Source organism: Schistocerca serialis, chromosome 9 (genome assembly GCF_023864345.2).
Source record: "Schistocerca serialis cubense isolate TAMUIC-IGC-003099 chromosome 9, iqSchSeri2.2, whole genome shotgun sequence".
NCBI lineage: Eukaryota > Metazoa > Arthropoda > Insecta > Orthoptera > Acrididae > Schistocerca > Schistocerca serialis.
Window position 1 is genome coordinate 425,753,019 of NC_064646.1, and position 20,156 is coordinate 425,773,174.

Below are 20,156 nucleotides of genomic sequence, written 5' to 3' on the forward strand. Positions count from 1 at the left end.
ACTTCAACAATGCTATAATTATGATCTATCAAGTCTTCAGTTTATCATTCCACAATATTGCTGATCATTCAGGTTGGCACCCGATGACTGTCATGTGAGCACGTACTCAATGGATTTGGAATGGACATACTCAACATCATGTAGGATCTTAGTGATCTGTAAGACCACATATACTATTCACTTGATCTTGCTCAATCATACAGTCATGCCAAACACCTTGAGCCAGGAAACAGGCTTTTTTACAGCAAGACTGACAGTTCAATGATTTCCAGAACATCTCAGACTGTAAGCATGGTGACCACTATTGCGGCTTCCATCAACATGGCAGCAGAGAGAGACATGCTGACAGTGATGCGACCAGTGACAATACTAGACACAGGAGTGGCAACGTGCCATCTTTTCTGATGGGTTCTAGCTCTATGTAGGTATGGAGACTCCAAGGGGACTGAACATTGCCCAATTGAATTCATTATCTCCTTCAAGTGCAGCTTCTGGTGTGATGGTATTAGGTGATTTGGATACACAGCACAATCACCCTTGGGCCACATAGCTGGTAATTTCAACAGCAGCCATTACATTTCTGATGTTTCAAGGCTGGTGGCTGTGCCCTGTCTTCAAGGTTCCTGTTATATTATAATTCAATATGATAATGCAAGGCTGCATGTTGTCCATGGTGTTGTAACCTAACTCAATACAGAAGGTATTCAACTGTTGCTGTGGCCTGCACATCCTTCATTATCTCTCTCACACTGAAAACATTTGCTCATGGTTTGTTGAGAGAATGGCACACCATCACTCAGCAGCCACTACACTTGATTTATTCTGGCACACAGCAAAACAACATAGAACATTGAACTGGTATCTGCCATCCAAGTTCAGGTCAGCTCAGTTCCCAAGAAGGTTAGCACCATTGTTCCTGCTGGAGGTAACAGCTTTGTGTGGTATATTTTGCACCCTGCATATCATGTAAAAATGTAATCATATGTATATACTCTGCTGTAGTGTTTATGCACAATAATTAATATTTTCTTATTTGCTATCCTTTCTGGTGTTGCAATATTAATGGCCTACAGTTTACATTTTGTTGCTCACACACTGGCTGAAATGACATTTGTAAAATCTGCTAGCATTCTGAAATTCATATGGAATAAACAGATTTATAAGGTGGCCTATAACCTCTGTTCAACCAACTTTCCACTTAAAAGCAGTTGTCATCATCTTTTGGTCAGATAAAATTGTTATTGTGTTTTACTTTATTTAATTCACTGATTATTTATAAATAGGTTTATATTTCTGGAAAACTTATCTATTATCATTCATGTATTTATTTAAGTTAGAAATCATATGCAAGAGAACTTACAGCAAGCTCTGTTGTTAATCTTCATTATGTCACTAATATCTCAAATGAGATTACAACTGAAATGTATGTAGACTGAATTTATAACCCTGAAATGAATTCATTATTAAAGGGTTGTTGCCAGAAAATTCCATTCCTTCAAAACTTTCTTCAAATTCACTAAAGTTTTTGATACTTTTGAAGGCCATGGGAGATGCTGGAACAAAATCTGTGAAATGCTTGTATGATCTTTGCAGTCTCTGTTCACTTTTTGAAAATTACTTTTTTAATATGTCTTATACTTTCCTTTTTTAATACCATTTTTTTATTTAATTTTATTTTTAAAGTTCAGGCTGACAATGAATTTTCATTAATGATCATTTAATTGTGTCTAATAATAATAGTATCTCATTCTTTAGCTCATGACCCTAGCTTCTAATTTTACTGTAACTTGTAGGTATTTCATTCTGTTGGCTAAACTGTTAGCCCCAGCTAATTCCTGGTTGCTTTAATAGTTCCTCTGCATACATCTGAGTAACCTGTGCATAGTGAATATGCTACTGAAAATTTCATGACTGTTACATGTACAAGGGTTTTTTCCCAAGGTGAATTCTAGAGAACATACATTGTACACCACATGTTGAAAAATGAATTTAATCATTTTTACTGGATGTAACACATCACAAAATATATCATTAAATATTTAACAACAGGTTGACTAAATTGTAATATATTTATTAAATACAGCTGAAGTACTGTGACTAAGGTACTATGAATGGTATAAAAACATTTCTAGTTTTAGTATGTTATTGCAGACCTTCTTAAATAATTTTTTAATGTGCCCCGTGTGGTTAGCCAACTTATTTCACAGAATTATCCAAATTGAATTCTTGTGGAATATACTCCTTCACATATTAATTAGTACATCCCCATTTCATCACGTAATGTAACTGCACGGACTTTTTCAGAGTAATAATAGTTCTTTCTCAGTATGAGATTTTATGATTTTTTTATATTATATAAGTGTGAAGGACAATATGGTTTTCATAATTTTCTGCTGCTTGCATAATCATAACTCTAACAGATGTAATAGTGCAGCTTGGTAATGAATGTGCATCAGCAGAGTATACAGCATGAAAGTAAGAGAACTTACATCAATACATGGAATCCACCCATTTGAAAGGTGTCTTAAACTGACATTAAATCTTTCTAAAGAAAATTGTGTAATGTATTATAATGACACTTTTTAAAGCCTAAGAATATTTTCAAAAGATATGTTGATACCTGGAACCTGGACATAATAATATTTTTGTTAAGGAAAGCACTAGGTATGACAAAGTACTTAAAATAACAGGTTAGCTATGAGCTAGAGAAATATGTTAATATACCTCAATATCTGGATATTTGCCTTTAAGTTCTGTTGAAGCATCAGAGGAAAGAGACTTAAATGCATCAAGTATTGGGCGATACCCAGTGCAGCGGCAAATATTTCCACCAAAAGAATTTTCAACATCTGCCATTGAAATGTCTTTTCCCCTCTGCAACAGACTGTTCAGGTAATACTATGAAAATACATGAGGATAAATTTGTTAGTTCTCTGCATGTTCCATGGATCATAATCAAGGCACCTCCCTATGATATGGAACAAGACAGTTATACAATTATAGTAAGCCAACATCTTCTCAGAGGAAAATATGGCAACATTCTGACCATTTCTTTTTAAAATACATGCTTGCAGACATGCATATAGCATTTTATATGTAGCTCTGTTATTAAATTCCATGTCTCTCATTCTCTTAAAAACAAAAAACACACACACATACACAAACATCATACTACTACTACACATTCAGAAATCCTTTTATGGAGCAGACAGAGTTGTCAACCAGAGATGACTTCAGTTTGTGCTTAGGGTTAATTCTACTATTCATTAAAATCTCACATCACTCAGCAGGTGGTCAGAGTTTTGTTACAGCTGAATCCCACTTCCTTCTGTGTTACACACAGCTGAGTGTTGGATAGTGTAAATCATGTCTCCTTCTAGTATTATAGTTATGAATATTACTGTTGTTTTGAAAGTGTGATTGAGTGTTGATAGCAAACTTCATAAGAGTATTGTACTGTAAAATAATGTGCATGTAATGGCTGAGGAAAATTAAGGCATTGCCCTCAGGTGCTGCAAAAATCCAGACAAGCCAACTGAGCAAGTTACTCAGTAGGATGTGCTATTTGGCAGGAACTGTGACTCTGGCAATGTGGCAGTTACTTCCACTGTCACTAAGCTTAGTGGCCACAGTAAGAGAAGTACTGACTCAGCATAAGGACAGAGTTTCTGTGATGTGGATAGTCTGTTTACCTCATGTTCAAGCTGAGATTCTGTTATGACATGAGTGAAAGAAACCATTGCTGTAGCAAAACAAGCATGAGCCATGATCTTATAAGTATTTTTCATTTTCAGGTGATTTCAGTCTTCTGGCATCTAACTACAATGTGGGATCTATGATGACCTGCAGTCTTTGTGTCTACTGCTTGATGAGTTCCTTGGATCCACATGTCTTCTCCTGTGGATTTAGGCACTGCTAGTCATAGCCCTGTGGACATGCAGTTTCAAACACTGGGAACTTGGCACTCTGCAGCTGCTCATCCAGTCCCACTTGTGCAGTGCTGTCTGCACTGATTGTGTGGGCAGACTCCACCACTGGACACTGTTCCTTCTGCATGCAATCTTCATCATGTTCATAACCACCCTGTTCATCTATTCCCAAGAATGGTAGTGGCCACTGGGCCATGTGGGTGACACAGTGAATCGGTTTGAGGGGTCAGTGGCCTTGCAGCGTCGTTGGTGCTGGTGCTGCTACTTCCTCCACTGCCACCAGCCTGCAGGTGCAAGCCATGTGATGAGCAGCACTTACCTCAGCAGCCATGCATTAACAATGCCCTGAGAATTAGCTGTCTGGAGTGACATCACACACACTGCTGTATTCTGAATAACGAATATATGGTTTGTCAACACTATTTCAGTTGTTCGTTGACATCCTGACCTTGATGAGCTCATCACTAACATAATGGCTGGTGAACCCATCCATTACAAGAAAGTAAGTGTAGTGTAAAGCTGTTGTCAGTATGCTTAACTGTTTAAAGAGCTGTTTATAAGAGTTCTAAACTGTACATCAGTTATTGTCATTACTACATTCTTCTGTGCTACAAACACATTTTTCCTCTGAGACAAATTGCCTTAGAGTACAATGCCATTAGACATTAATGAATTAAAAGGGAAAAATCAATTTTTTGACATTTTTGTCATCAAAGACAGATATTATATATGAGGCAAAAGTTTCGGAGCATAGGAAAGGTATATGATGACATACAAGATATCAGTGTCAAAGTCACAAACATGTTCTTATCAATATAAACACATAAGAATTTAGAGTGTGATTACTGATAAAAATCACACCACCAAGAAATAATTAATGTAGAGTAATGAAATTTTGGGAATACATTTGTCTAGATGACATATGTAAGGTATTAACAGTGCAAGATAAGCCATTGCAAATATGAAATACTGGTACATTAACAACCAATGTAACCACCAGAATGTTGAATACAAGCATGAAAATGTGCATGGATTGTGTTGTACAGGTACTGGATGTCAGTTTGTAAGATGGAGTTCCACGCCTGTTACACTTGGTCATTCAATACAGGGGCAGTAAATGCTGTTTGTGCATGATACTGGATTTGTCTTCCAATGATGTCACATATGTGCTTGACTGGTACAGATGTGGTGATCAAGCACACCAAGGCAGCATGTTGACACTCTTTAGATCATGTTGGGTTACAACAGCTGCACTTGGGTGAGTGTTTGTGTGTTTAAAACATTATCCTGTTTGAAAACACCTCTTGGAATGCTGTGTAGTTGTTAATAAAAAAGAAAAATAGAGAAGAAAAGAAAAAGAAAAAAGGTTGAAAATGTGGGAAAAAGTGGTGAATAAAAAAGGAGTTTTAAAATCACAAATGACTGTGAAAAAAAGGGAAAGAATGAAAAGCAAATCGAACTTCGTATTACAGAAAAGCTATTGTTGGGGTGGTCCTTGTGGCGTTTTTGAGCAAAAGTTAAACCAATTTCCACTACAAAAAGTATTGAAAAAGAACAGAGAATAACAAAATGTTACTGACAGGGGAAAATGGCGTAGATAAGAGTTCATCCTTTACCAGGTAAACTTGTCTTCTTTCGTGCGGCGTCCATGTCTTCAAAGATCTCTATCATTTCTGCATGAAAAGTCTGCTCCGAAATCTTGCAATCGTCCAGGAATCACTAATTTATACCAATTAAAATCATCTTGATGCTGTATGCAATTTAATTTACTTTGCTACTTCCATCCTCCGAATTTCTTAACAACTTCCACAATATGTCTGCACATTAAAATCAGATCAAGACTAGCTAATAAGTTTTTTTTTTACGTCTTCATCAGATCACGTCTGCCTTCATCTTCCGCTAACAAGAGACAATCAAGAAACAAATCAAAAACAAAAAAAGAGTTACAATTTTAGTAGTTTCTCTGCCGTCGAGCGCTCATACCGCTGCGACGGGATATTTTTTTATCTGAGGGAACGAGTGTAGCGCGGCGAAATTCAAAGTCCCGCTACAGCTGCTCATGCATGGCAGCACATCTGGTCAAATCACCAGATTGCTGTACAAATTTTCCTTCAAGCTGCACGGGATAGCCACAAGAGAACTAACTCCTGGTGTCATATGAAATCGCACCCCAGGCCATAACTCCAGGTGTAGTTCAAGTGTGTCTAGCATGCAGACAGCTCAGTTGCAGGCCCTCAACTGACCTCCTTCTAACCAACACATGGCAATAAGTGGCACCGAGGAGACCCAGCTTTCATCAGAAAACACAACAGACTTCCACCCTGCCCTCCAATGAGCTCTAGTTTGACACCACTGATGTCACAAACGGTGGAGGTTTGGGGTCGGTAGAATGCATGCAATAGGGTAGGTAGCTTTGAGCTGTCCTTGAAGTAACCAACCTGTAACAATTTGTTGCATCACTGTGATGCCAACGGCTGCTCAAATTGCTGCTGCAGATGTGTTATGATGCACCAGAGTCATGATGGTCTTCCCTCTCAGCAGTGCCACATGGCCGTCTGGAGGTCAGTCTCCTTATGACCATACATTCTTGTGACCACTGCTGCCAGCAATCATGTACAGTGGCTACATTCCTGTCAAGTCTTTCTGAAGTACCACAGAAGCAACATCCCCCTTCTCATAGCCCTGTTACATGAATTCATTCAAACTCACTTAGGTGTTAATGATGGTGTCTTTGTTGCCTTAAAGACATTCTTGACTAACATCAGCTCATTACTCCAGTGTCCGCCACAATAGCTGACTGATCAGCATAATGTATTGCCATCCTACAGGCCCAGGTTCGATTCCCGGCTTGGTCGGGGATTTTCTCCACTCAGGGACTGGGTGCTGTGCTGTCTTCATCATCATTTCATGCCCATCTGGCATGCAAATCACCCAATGTGGCGTTGCATGTAATAAGAACTGCACCAAGGTGACCGACCTGCCCTGCAAGGGGCCTTCCAGCCAATGACACCAACCACTCAGTTCCATTTTACCACCTCCAGTCTCAAAGGTAACTAACATGCACAACTGTTACAGTATATATTTAATGCAAAGCATCCTTAGAGTGGCACTACTTGTGCCGCTCTTTTGTGACTAGCACAAAGTCATTGTGTCATTGTGGTGTCAAGTGTTACTCAATGACCACAATACACAAAAGGAGGTTGACCTCCACTGATTCTCAAAAACCTAACTCAGGTACAGGAAGTTGCACAGCATTCCAGTATTGCCAAATAACATCAAAGGCCCACATAGTAACAGTGCATTATTTAAAATTAAAATACAGATGTAATTACTTGATAGAACTTGATATTTATTACATGGATTTTTTAACACAGACATATAAAGTTTTTATGCATATATTTAAATGTGTTTTTGCCATGTACTTCACAGTATGTGCTAAACCCTGCAGTCTTGTTGTCTTCTTTTCACTTTTCTTCTGTTTTGTTCTAGTTTTATGTTTTCAATTCCCCTGCAACTGTTTTTGTAAATTAACTATACTATGTAATCTACGTTCATATATTCCGTAAGTTGTTCCACTCCTAGTGTCTCATTTGCATAAAAATTTATGGAATGTGTATATAAATAAAAAAATAAAGTACTGAACTAATTATGAATGACCTATTTGAAAGCAGCAATTCACAAACAATGGGTTTCAGTTGTTGTTCTAAGGAGAAACTACTAGTATTAATACATTTGAACTGGATTTAATTTTTGCATGCATGGCAACTCCTCCTTTCCTCTTATTTTCCCTACTGAAATGGGTTGTCAATTTATAGTTCTCTATATTTAACTTATGGAGTCCTGTATTTCTATGGTAATCAGAAAGACATAATACACCAGCTTCTTTTTGACATTCTACATCAAGTAAACAAATAGGGAGTTAGTTAAATTTGTTATTTAGTCTTCTGAAATTATGATGCATAACAGTAAGGCTTTCATAGTTCCTTTTGTGAATTCTGTAGAGTACACTCAGAACCACTCCAAAGTTTACTAGGTTTTCTGCTGGAAAAATAGGTAGTGTCTGTGAAACATTAACATAACTGAGTCCTGTAATTTGTAGTTACAAGTGGACAAAACACTAATTCAGTCATTGGAATAATGGTTTTTACTCATCTTACTACAGGAGCAACAAGTTATTGATGGAAATCCACAACAAAAATCACAAAATAAGTGTGCACAAGATGGTAGATATTACTAGTGACACAATTCAACAACTGCACTAACCACCTCACAAAAACTTTCAACATAAAAAATTCTGCATGCCACAGTTCTCAAGTTTTGACCAAAAAATGATGTAGCAGAATATTTCAACTTCTTGTATTGATTTATATGATGAAAGAGATCTAAACTGTAGAAGACAGTCTTGAGTCCATGTGAATATCAAAATGATGTATATATGCCTCTGAAATTTCAACAAAGAAGGTACAGACCCTTTCTCAGATGGATTTTCCATGAGCAAATAGTTGACACAGACATAATTCTGACTGTGCATCATTCAGGGAACATTTCAATATACAGCTTAAAAAATAAATGAAAAGACTGACAAAGAAGAAGTTAGTGTTTCAGCCAGATAGTACACAAGTTAGAGAAATGGCAAGGATACATCTGTTGTCATTGGAACTGTTTCCTTATTTGCCTTACTTAGCAGTAACAATTTCCATTTCTGGTATTTACCTTACTTAGCAGTAACAATTTGCATAAAATGAGGAAACACATACCTACATATTGGAATGCTTACAGCATTTAACTCTCTTTCTTTCATGGGATGAAAAATTTGTATGTAGCTGAATCAAGATGATAGTCATTTAAGAAGATTTTTATCAGAAAGACATTGTCCTTAATCTCTCATTGCTTTTTAATTTGCCATATACTTTTTTCATACAAAATATTCCACTGAGTGCAAGGTGACTGAAGATGGAGCACATTCGCAAACTGGTCAAAAAAATGGGAAAGGACATACACCACATGGCTTTCAAATGAGCCACCCTGGATTTGCCTTGTGTGATTTTGGAAACCATAGAAAAAAAGAGTATATCAGGATGGCTAGGTAAGAATGTCAACCCTGTTACTGTTGAATATGAGTCTATTCTTTTGCTTAATTCATTTCTGGAGTTACTACAGTGAGGAATAGCTGCAGACTAACAGGTTTCATTATGTGGTGGCAATGAAGGGACAGTGATCATCTGAAATTAATTGGAAACACAATATCAGTGCCATCAGAGCCTACTAAGATTATGTAAAATTATGCTGATAAATATGTATTTCTTGGTGAAAATGCAATTTTAATATCTCTGTAGTTTTAACATTACAGTAAGCTGCTTCTGGGGAATCTCAGTGCCAAGAATTCATTATTGCAATAACTTTTACAGTGTTTCCATTTAGTTTGTCTTGGCAGTGACATAAACTGAGTAACTAGAGTCATCACTCATAGTGCTCCAGAAATATTCAGCAAAGGGTGAGCAGGGCAATTGTATAATTCAGCACATGATAGCAGCTCATCTAAATACACACAGTTCATGTAGCCAGATTAGACATCCTTAAGATGACAAGTAGGAACTGTGGCTGCAGCAGCCAAAGAGTTAATAAAATTATCACCAAATAAAAAAAATTTACCTTACCTCCCACACACTTTATCCTACCTCAACAATATCTATGGAAAAGTAAATAATATATCTCTTTTTCCAACAAACAGCTCAGTTCATACATACAATACCAGGAACAAAAATGATCTGCACAAAAACTTAAAAGCACTTACTTTAGTTCAAAAAGGCGTCCATTACTCAGGAACATTCATCTTCAATAATTTTCCAGCAAACATAAAAAATTTAGTTACAAATAAAGGTCAATTTAAAAGGAGCCTGAAAGACTTACTAGTGGCCAACTTCTTCTACTCCATAGATGAATTTTTTAATAGAAACAAATGATGTATTGTATATATTCATACTTTTAGTATTGTTATTTCAGCTATATATATATATATATATATATATATATATATATATATATATATATATATATATATATATATATATATATATGGTTATAATAGAGGGAAACATTCCACGTAGGAAATATATATCTAAAAACAAAGATGATGTGACTTACCAAATGAAAGTGCTGGCAGGTCGACAGACACACAAACAAACACAAACATACACACAAAATTCAAGCTTTCGCAACAAACTGTTGCCTCATCAGGAAAGAGGGAAAGAGAGGGAAAGACGAAAGGAATTGGGTTTTAAGGGAGAGGGTAAGGAGTCATTCCAATCCCGGGAGCGGAAAGACTTACCTTAGGGGGAAAAAAGGACGGGTATACACTCGCACACACACACATATCCATCCACTGCTTGTGTCTGTATATGTGTGGATGGATATGTGTGTGTGTGCGAGTGTATACCCGTCCTTTTTTCCCCCTAAGGTAAGTCTTTCCGCTCCCGGGATTGGAATGACTCCTTACCCTCTCCCTTAAAACCCACTTCCTTTCCTCTTTCCCTCTCCTTCCCTCTTTCCTGATGAGGTAACAGTTTGTTGCGAAAGCTTGAATTTTGTGTGTATGTTTGTGTTTGTTTGTGTGTCTGTCGACCTGCCAGCACTTTCATTTGGTAAGTCACATCATCTTTGTTTTTTTTTTATATATATATATATATATATATATATATATATATATATATATATATATATATATATATAAAAAAGTGGACATGTTCCACATCCACGAGGATCTCCTCAGCATGGATCTTGTTGTTGTTGTGGTCTTCAGTCCTGAGACTGGTTTGAGGCAGCTCTCCATGCTACTCTATCCTGTACAAGCTTTTTCATCTCCCAGTACCTACTGCAACCTACATCCTTCTGACTCTGCTTAGTGTATTCATCTCTTGGTCTCCCTCTACGATTTTTACCCTCCACGCTGCCTTCCAATACTAAATTGGTGATCCCTCCATGCCTCAGAACATGTCCTACCAACCGATCCCTTCTTCTGGTCAAGTTGTGCCACAAACTTCTCTTCTTCCCAATCCTATTCAATACTTCCTCATTAGTTATGTGATCTACCCATCTAATCTTCAGCATTCTTCTGTAGCACCACATTTCAAAAGCTTCTATTCTCTTCTTGTCTAAACTATTTATCGTCCATGTTTCACTTCCATACATGGCTACACTCCATACAAATACTTTCAGAAATGACTTCCTGACACTTAAATCTATACTCGATGTTAACAAATTTCTCTTCTTCAGAAACACTTTCCTTGCCATTGCCAGTCTACATTTTATACCCTCTCTACTTCGACCATCATCAGTTATTTTGCTCCCCAAATAGCAAAACTCCTTTACTACTTTAAGTGTCTCATTTCCTAATCTAATGATGGATCTATGGAACGAAAAACTAATCTAATCTAATCTCTAATCTAATGGTATCATCTGAAGATCATGATCCCATACCAAAGTTGGCAATGTGCACTGATACCACAGACATCAACAATGACTCACTGAAATCTGCAATGAAGGATGGGAGGTGTTCCTCTCAGCACCACACTGCTATCACCTGGAGGTTCATATAGGGCCAAGAATGGACTCACGCTGTCCCAGTTTGTGACCTCTGAAGAAGCAGTCAAAGCCACCAAGTTATGCACCAGTGCTATTCAAGTCTCTATTAGAACTCTGCTTCTGCAAAAGCTGAACTTTTACCTCAGGAGAAGAGTTTGTAATTGTGTGCATCAAGTGATGTGTTGCTCTTCAAAGACAGTTGTAAATGTTTGACTCAGTTCCCTGGCAATGGATAGTATACAGGTAAGTGAATCTTTTTTATCATTCTTGTAATAAAGTGAAGCAATGTTTCATATGTTGTAGTTCCAATCAGCCATCTCCCAGAGTGATCAAACAAACCACAGTTATTCCCAGACAACTGTAGTTTTGTCAGGTCATATCATAAAATATTTCAGAATTTCTAGCTGGAAACTGTGTAGCTCATTTGTCAATGGTAAACTGCCAGACTGTGGTTTGAAAGGTCTCAGGATTGATCTCATTCTTGGACTTTTACCTGTGACTTTTCATTTCTTCATTCTATGGTAATGTTTTCTAGGGTGAAAATGCCAAGTTAAGCTGTGTTTTGGAAACTTCAGTAGGTCCCCAACAGCTGGCTGGGTAAGGCAGTTTAAGAGCAAAAGGAAGGAAATGCCATGCCACCTCCAATAAGACCACATTTAATTTAGAGTAGATTAGATTCAGTTTTCGTTCCACAGATCCAAAAATGAGATCATTCTCATGGGTATGGAAGGCATCAGAAAGTATAACAAAAAAAAAAAAAAAAAAAAAAAAAAAAAAAAAAAAAAAAAAAAAAAAAAAAACAGAACATTTGAATGTAATACTTGCTGCCCAGATCATTTGTCAGGAGACTATCAAAATATGTGAATGCATTACAATAAACTGGAATTGCTAATACTCACAGAATTAATGCACTGTCAGAATGAAACATACTTATGCACTTTTAATAAATTTATCATACACAAGCTACATAACCTTGACTTGTGACAAAGTGTTTTCAAAACTGAAATTTAACAGACATTTTTATTTAAGGTGGTCTGTCAGTCTCTATGAATCTATTCATCTATAGAGTAGAAAGAGCTGTTTACCAAAAAATCTTTCAAACTCAGTTTAAACTTTGCTTTACCTGAAACCAAGTTTTTGGTGGATGCTGGAAAATTACTGAAAATGTGGGTTCATGAATTCTGGGCCCCTTTTGGACCAAGGTAAGTGATTTCATGTCTTTATGTTGATTGTTCTTATTCCTAGTATTGATAATATGTATTGAGCTATTGGTTGGAAACAGACATATTGTTTGCAATAAATTTCATTGAGGAATAAATACACTGGGAAGCAGTGGTTAGAACACTCAGTTTTTTGAACAGGTTTCTACATGATGTTCTTGAATTTACACCACAAATGAGTCTTATTACATGTTTTTGCACTCTAAAAACTATTGCTCATTTTGATGAGTTAACCCAGAATATGGTCTTCTATGACATAACAGAATGTCAGTAAGCAAAGTATGTACTTTCTTTACATTTATATCTCCTACATCTGACAAGAGGTCCTAATGCCCAAAGATCAGTGTATTACAATCAAGACAACAGAGAATATGAGAAAATCAGTCATGAAATAGTTTCCATCCATCTTATATGGCATTTTCAACATGGCAATAATGTCACCACCATCTGGTTTCTGGGAATGCTCACACTCATTCAAAAAGTATGCTGAAACAAGGCAGTAGTAGAAATGAGGACAATGTCAGGCTCATTTGGATGACTCCTTTAATAGCCTAAAAAGATGAATACCCTAGTATCATCTGACAGTATGATGCTCAGTCTTTTTTGGAACTGTCCTAGTGTGGGACTAACAGATTATCCTAAAGGCCAAACTGGTAGAGTACCAAAATCTCATGATGATGTTATGGCAGGCTGTCAAGGCGAAGCAGTGTCAAAAGCTGTCTAGAGGTGTGCTTCTTCTTTATCTCAATGCTCCAGCTCATTACCACAAGACACACTGAGAGAGGCTGTTTCTTTCAGAAATGAAATTTTGTCTTGTCATCTGTATTCTCCTGACATGACAGCAAGTGACATCTTCTTTCCTCAGATTAGAAAAGCATTGGTTGGCTGACATTTCCATAATGACAACAAAGTAAGTGCTGAGGTGGAAAGTTTCCTGAACAGCAAACCAATATCTCCACATTATCAGTCACTGGTAAAGGCAGTCACAATGAAGGGTGAATATGTAGAGAAGGACTAACACCAACACCAAGTTTTATGGTTGGAGCTTGATTTTTATCACTACTCCTCAGATTTGATTATAAAAGGAGTCCATGCATATTATTTGATTAGTTCAGTGTTTATAGAAAAGTTAAAATGGTCAGGGAGATTGAGATCAGTATTAATGTCTCAGCAAGCATCATACCCCCCCCCCCCCCCCCTCCATTGTCACAGTACAGGGCAATCAGACATTTCACATGTAATGAATTTTAATCAGTTCGCCCATCCTTACTCTTCTTTTCTTTTTATGAGAGCATTTGTGTGTACTGCAAGTGTAGCATGCAGGTTGGGCTATGGTCTACAAATCAGTTTTGCAAATGCATATTATCGTTACTCATTGGTGAAAACGTGGGTGGAATGCAGCTTCAACATTAACGACTGCAGCCATTTTATGTAATCAGTCTTGAGGGAAATGTTAGTAGAAATCTACAATGTTTCTCTTGTTACTGAATTTGTCATTATATTCCCTGTCAAACTACAGATCAGTTATTTCAAGCAGCAGATCAAAGTGAATGGCATCATGGTAAATATGGAGAGGAAAACAAATGAAAATCACTCTGTAGTGCTGTCAAAACTGGAAATCTTCCTTAAGATTACACAAGAAAGGTGGATATAATTCAGAAGCTGTTAATACCAGAGTCCTTCAATGAAAATAGTTTGGAAAATTAATTGCATATTCTTTGTCAAACTGATTCTTGACACAGAGGAAATTTCATTTTGAATACTTGTACAGGATTTATGAAATGTGCTTTCAACAAATCTTTACCCTGAAGTGAAATGTTAAGTCATTTGAATGGCTGGTTCAGTTGGTAGGGAAAGCAAGGCTGCTTTTCCATGAGACCAATTAAGATCAAGTGCACAAACATTACTAATTTCCACAATTATCTCATTCAAATGACAAAAACAGGTCAATTTAACAATAAGCCCCTACTACCCTACTACACCATTGCATCTTACTGTAATAGGGCAGGGTCCAATCAATATCTTCAAGAAAAGTTTCTAATTATTGCTATTAAAGTCCATGATCTGGTATATTATTAACTGTATGCATTGCACTAGTTTTTTTTCAGAGTGTCATCATGTGCATATACTTTCTCCTGGTGACTCATGTACACAACACCTTTGATTTCACTGGGTGCTGGAAGGGTTTTTCTTCTTCTGATTCAGTTGCACTACAAGTCCTGATTTATTTACATCTCCAGCATCTTGAATGCTGCTAAGAATATTCTTCATTGCTATTGACAAGTCCAATACCAGTAGCTTCTCCACCTCAATTTCACTGTTTATGCATTTGATGAAAATGTCTAACTGTGTCATGACAAACTCTGTATAAAGTTTTACAAGCTGACTGTGAATGTGAAGACATTGCTGGTGTTACACAATGCTGCCTGGCCATTCCCACTTAGGCAGCTCCACTGACCATTTCCAATTTCACAGCTGTTGCATCTGCTGTGATTGCTTGGCCACAGATTGTGTGCACAGTTCCCCTTACTCCCCACCATGCTGCAACTTCTCTGTTCACTAGCAGGAGGCTGACCAGGCACAAGTGCCCACACTGTAAATCGGCAAGTTGTGAAGCACTGGTCTGATTTGAAATCAGAAAAAAGGTTTAAAATTTTAAGTCATGGATTTCCTCCTGATGATTTTTTTGTATGTTACCCAAACATGACACTTCTAAGAATAACAGTAACAAGGTCACAAACGTTCTTAATAAAGAAAGGAAAGTATTCAGCAACAAGAAGGAAATAAATGTCAAGAACATTAACTGTCAAACATCTTCATACAGAAGTTTAATGGTTGTAAAAAAGGAGCTACTGGGAATCTTACTTTCAGTTTCACAAGCAGTGATTTTCCATTAATTGCACACTGATAAAACAATCTGTGTTTTACCTCTCTGTTTATCTGTCTGTATTGGTTGTGACTTAGCTCTGAAATAATTTCTATGCTTCCCGTTTTGTAACTGTCCACTATGAATGGAGAGCAAAAATCAGTGAAATACTATACTCATAGTGAGTTTCCCTTACACCATTCTATGTGAACAAAGGGAAGAAGAAATATGCAAATAGAAAACCTTGTCTCTGATGTTGAAGTATATCAAAAATAAGGTTTTAGAAAACTTTGAAGAAAATTAAACATACCTGTACATGTTCATAACCATTCCAGGAGAACAGTACCCACACTGTGTACCATTGAAAGCAGCAAGTGTCTTTTGCACTGAATTATACCCCATTTTTTTGTTGCCAATTCCTTCAACTGTTGTTATCCTACAGTTGTGGCATGAAAATACTGGCATCAAACACTGTAAGATAACCATAAAATCATGTATTTTGGTGATCCGAATGTAATAGTGAATTGTTCACCAGAACATTTTGGACAGATCTAAGAGGTGATGAAGGAGACCAAAACAAACAATTATTGCCATTAAAATATGTTCATGTACACATGCTAATAGGTATTGCCAATAATGAGAAATCATTAGCCATTACAACAAGCATCACCATCAAGAGCTTTTGGCTCAGTGAGGATATTACAGACATCGTTTTGAAGCAACAAATCAAAATGTATGAGCTGTTTGATATATGGTGTGACTGCTCATTTTTCTGCACACGTATACTGGACCATGACCATGACCATCCGATCTGTCAACTTTCCACTCCAATTCTAATGACTGGAAATGTAACAAAACATCAGTGACAGTGACGTGTGGCTCAATAATGTGTGGTTTACATGCATATTGGTAATAAGTTGTTTGAACCAATACACCATATAAAAATGAAAATAACTAAATTTAATTGGATTTAACCTTTGTTTCCCTCTCTCTGTCAATTAAACATCACATCTGCTTTTACAGATGCACCTCCTGTGATAACAGTTGTTTATTTTGGTCCCCTCTATTACCTCTTTGAGTTTAGCTGTATACATTTGGAGTATCATATACAAACTATAAGACATTTTTCTGCACAACTAGTGTACAAACATAAACATTCATTAATACTACAACTTTTTATATAGCAAACTTACAGAATTGACTGCAAATGATTCCACTTTTTTGCTGACAGGATGTTTCTTCGTAACCATAACGATACATGTTCCACAGCCTCCTTCATGGCACATTGCTTTAGTTCCTTTGAGGTTGGCATAATTTCTTATGTAAGTGTTTAATGAGGTACCCACAGGAACTGTGTTGTCCACTGTAAAATTAAATTATGATTTTCATTTTCTAGTTTCTTGCTCAGGGGAGAGTATACAAAATCAGCCATTCATAGTACAATCTATTCTAATAATAATAATAATAATAATATTTTCAGTATTGCAGTAAACTGCTCCATACAACAATGGAAGGAACTGGTTCAATTACTGATAGTGAGAGGGATAAAGATATCAGCATGCCAAATAGCTGAGAAATGGAGTAGTCATAAGAACATATACAAAACTGGAAATGGTGATATCACCAAGAGCAAAGTCAATCTCCTGTTGGTATAACATTCCACTAAGAACAATGTGCTCAGCTTCAGTAGATGTTTCACAACCTGTGCCCCATTACTCCCTCCTCCAATAACAGCCATTATGAAGAAAATAAATGCAATGAATTTTAGTTTGAGGAGGAAATTGACGCTGTTGCATTAAATTTAGATGGTACCTCAGTAGACTACAGAGCAAACACAAAATTTCTAGCTCTGAATATTAATTTCCAGTTGAAATTGCGTGGTCACACAATAATAATTGCAAATATAATGTCATCAGCATGTTACAAACTACCTGTCATCAGTATGTATATTATTCATATGTACAATCACCTCTTGGCTACAAATTTTTTATGTCGACTGATGCACCTACCGTGATACTCCTTTCCATTGATGTGAAACACTGCCTCCTTCTGAAACCTGAAATTATTGAGAGATATTATTAACAATGTTGGTAGTTTTTGGAGAGCTCTGAATTCTAAAATATTAAATACTAACAACATTTCTTTTCAACAAGATTGTTCAGTTCAGTTGTCTATGTTCTGAATGGCATTAGACTAACACACCATTGTGATGTGTTTTAAATGCACTATAAAAATGACAAGCAAATTAAAGTGGATAACTGCCAATGTAAAAATGTCAAGTGCTAAGAAAAGACAGTTACTCAGTTAACGTCAAATGGTTCAAATGGCTCTGAGCATTATGGGACTTAACTACTGAGGTCATCAGTCCCCTAGATCTTAGAACTACTTAAACCCAACTAACCTAAGGATGTCACACACATCCATGCCCGAGGCAGGATTCGAACCTGTGACCGTAGCGGTCGCGCGGTTCCAGACTGTAGTGCCTAGAACTGCTCGGCCACCCCGGCCAGCTACTCAGTTAACTGGGAAGTAATAAAAACATATATTTTATGAACTATGTAAAACAGCATAAAACCTAATTTAGAATGATGGTAAAGGCAGAAAAAGAAATTAACACAAAAAATTTATTCTGAACCAAAAAAATTAATGAAAGGCAATGTGATCAGCCATAAGGTCTGATCTTGATGCCACAGCTGGCAGTCTACAAATCTCAAAAATTCAATTTAGGTGACAAATTCACAGTAAATCCTTCAGAAATATCATAATATTTCAACAATTTCTTATAAATGTATTAAAATCAGATGTTGATGTAAGTGGTTACCAATGCAACGTCCATCTTTTCAGCTTCAGTCAGGATAACAGTGAAGTTGTAACTAGATTTAGAGGAATTTCAGCTATGAACATAGAAGAAGTAGTATAACATTACAAAAAATAAGTAAATAATTCAACTGGTGGAATGGAACACCCACTAGAGCAATTAAAACAGTTTCTAGTACACCATAATATCTGGAACCCCTATAATAACTTATCTGTCTGTAGTGACTCAGCAGTGATTGTGTCAGCTAACATGGGGAAATCCTTCTGGTCAGTGCTGCTGTGGTACTGCAGTATTATCTTTGGTAGTTAGTTTGTTCTGAGCTTCTATAGTATGTGTACATATTTTACTTATTTCTGCCAAGGAATAAAGCGTACTATTATGAGCTTGTAGTCTCAGCCATTTTATCTGGAGCATTCTCACCCAGGGTCTCTCTACAACTAGACCTACCTGCATTTTTTGTTTCATCTTACATGTCACAACAATCAAATGATGTCAAAACTTTAGTGCCAGAGAAGTATTAACACAAGACAGTGACTTATATAGTGTTCAGTTTAGTACTTCATATCAAAAGCAACAGCTTTTGTCTTTTGTGTAATGCAAAAAACTTTCTTGGGTGCAGTGCCAGCAGTGTTGACAGTACCAACCTGCATTCAAACAATGTGCACTGACTACTGATCTTTTGGTTGACTTTGGTAACAAATGCAACTCATTTGCTTACCAACAAGCTGTTGCTCAACATGGACAACACAGTGTAATTTTGCTTGATTCTGTCACACCTACCACACTGTGTACAATTCTGCTGAAACAATTTGCACCAGCATGTGGAGGCTATCCAGCTGGGACACAAACACTTCTGCAGGATTTCCTTCCAAGACATGACAGCTCAGAAGAACTCATATATTGTTGCTCTCTGACAAGCTGTGATACTAAATGCGCACCAACAGTACCATTCACCTCAGTCCACAAACCGAAGCTCCACCCTTCTGCCCCGAGCAGCCAACTGTGTGGATCGCCATTGCTGATTGCATTCTCTATTACCATGGCATTTCTGATGATAGCTTCAAGTACGTCACATTATCAAGCAATCAAGGCATGCACACTGACATTATTGGTGACTGTTTGGTCAACCCCGGCTATCAGTAAATATGACATGGCAAAGACAATGTTTCTTCAATGCCTCAGCAGAATGCCAGAACAGCAGTTATGCCAAGTTATTTATGATAAACATTTACGCACTGAAACACCCTCCCAACTCTGGTGATGCCTTTGAACATTAAACAACATCACACTCATGCCTGATCCTGTAGAAACTGTGGTTAGATAAGTTACCTTCTCCTTTACAACTAGTAATGCTCTTGCATAAGGAGGAGTTATTAGAAAGACTTCTAGCTGCATGACAACACTGACAGTGCATTAATTGAGTGGACAACAATGACTATATTCATTTTAGTCAGGTAAAATGATGCAATGGGTGGTGCAGTCAAGCAGAACCAAGTACGCACAGGTTCTGAGGGTAATGTCACTCATACCACCAGGGCAGTGACCTCCAACTGGTCCATATAAACAATTGGCTAGCTGATGACAACACTGCCCACATGGGCAGAAAGATGGTGCCACACTTTTTTAGGTTTCACGCACACATCAGTGATAAGGCAAGCAACTGCACAGTACCTTGTGGTCACCCAAATGGGAAAAATGAAATGCAGTAGGCACTCAGATCATTGCACAGCTACTGATCACCT

General features: G+C 37.1%; 1 protein-coding gene across 2 annotated transcripts in view; it reads right to left on the minus strand.

The window, feature by feature from the left end:
- The window catches only part of LOC126419914 (uncharacterized), a 257,958-nt gene that overhangs the window by 155,855 nt on the left and 81,947 nt on the right, over nucleotides 1-20,156 (minus strand). For both annotated transcript variants that reach the window (XM_050087192.1, XM_050087193.1), the window contains exons 2-5: nucleotides 17,606-17,652; nucleotides 16,790-16,959; nucleotides 15,907-16,067; nucleotides 2,725-2,884 (exon numbers count right to left, since the gene is read on the minus strand). In XM_050087192.1, the coding sequence (XP_049943149.1) occupies nucleotides 2,725-2,884; nucleotides 15,907-16,067; nucleotides 16,790-16,959; nucleotides 17,606-17,652 (538 nt within the window). The remainder of the gene's footprint in view (nucleotides 1-2,724; nucleotides 2,885-15,906; nucleotides 16,068-16,789; nucleotides 16,960-17,605; nucleotides 17,653-20,156) is intronic.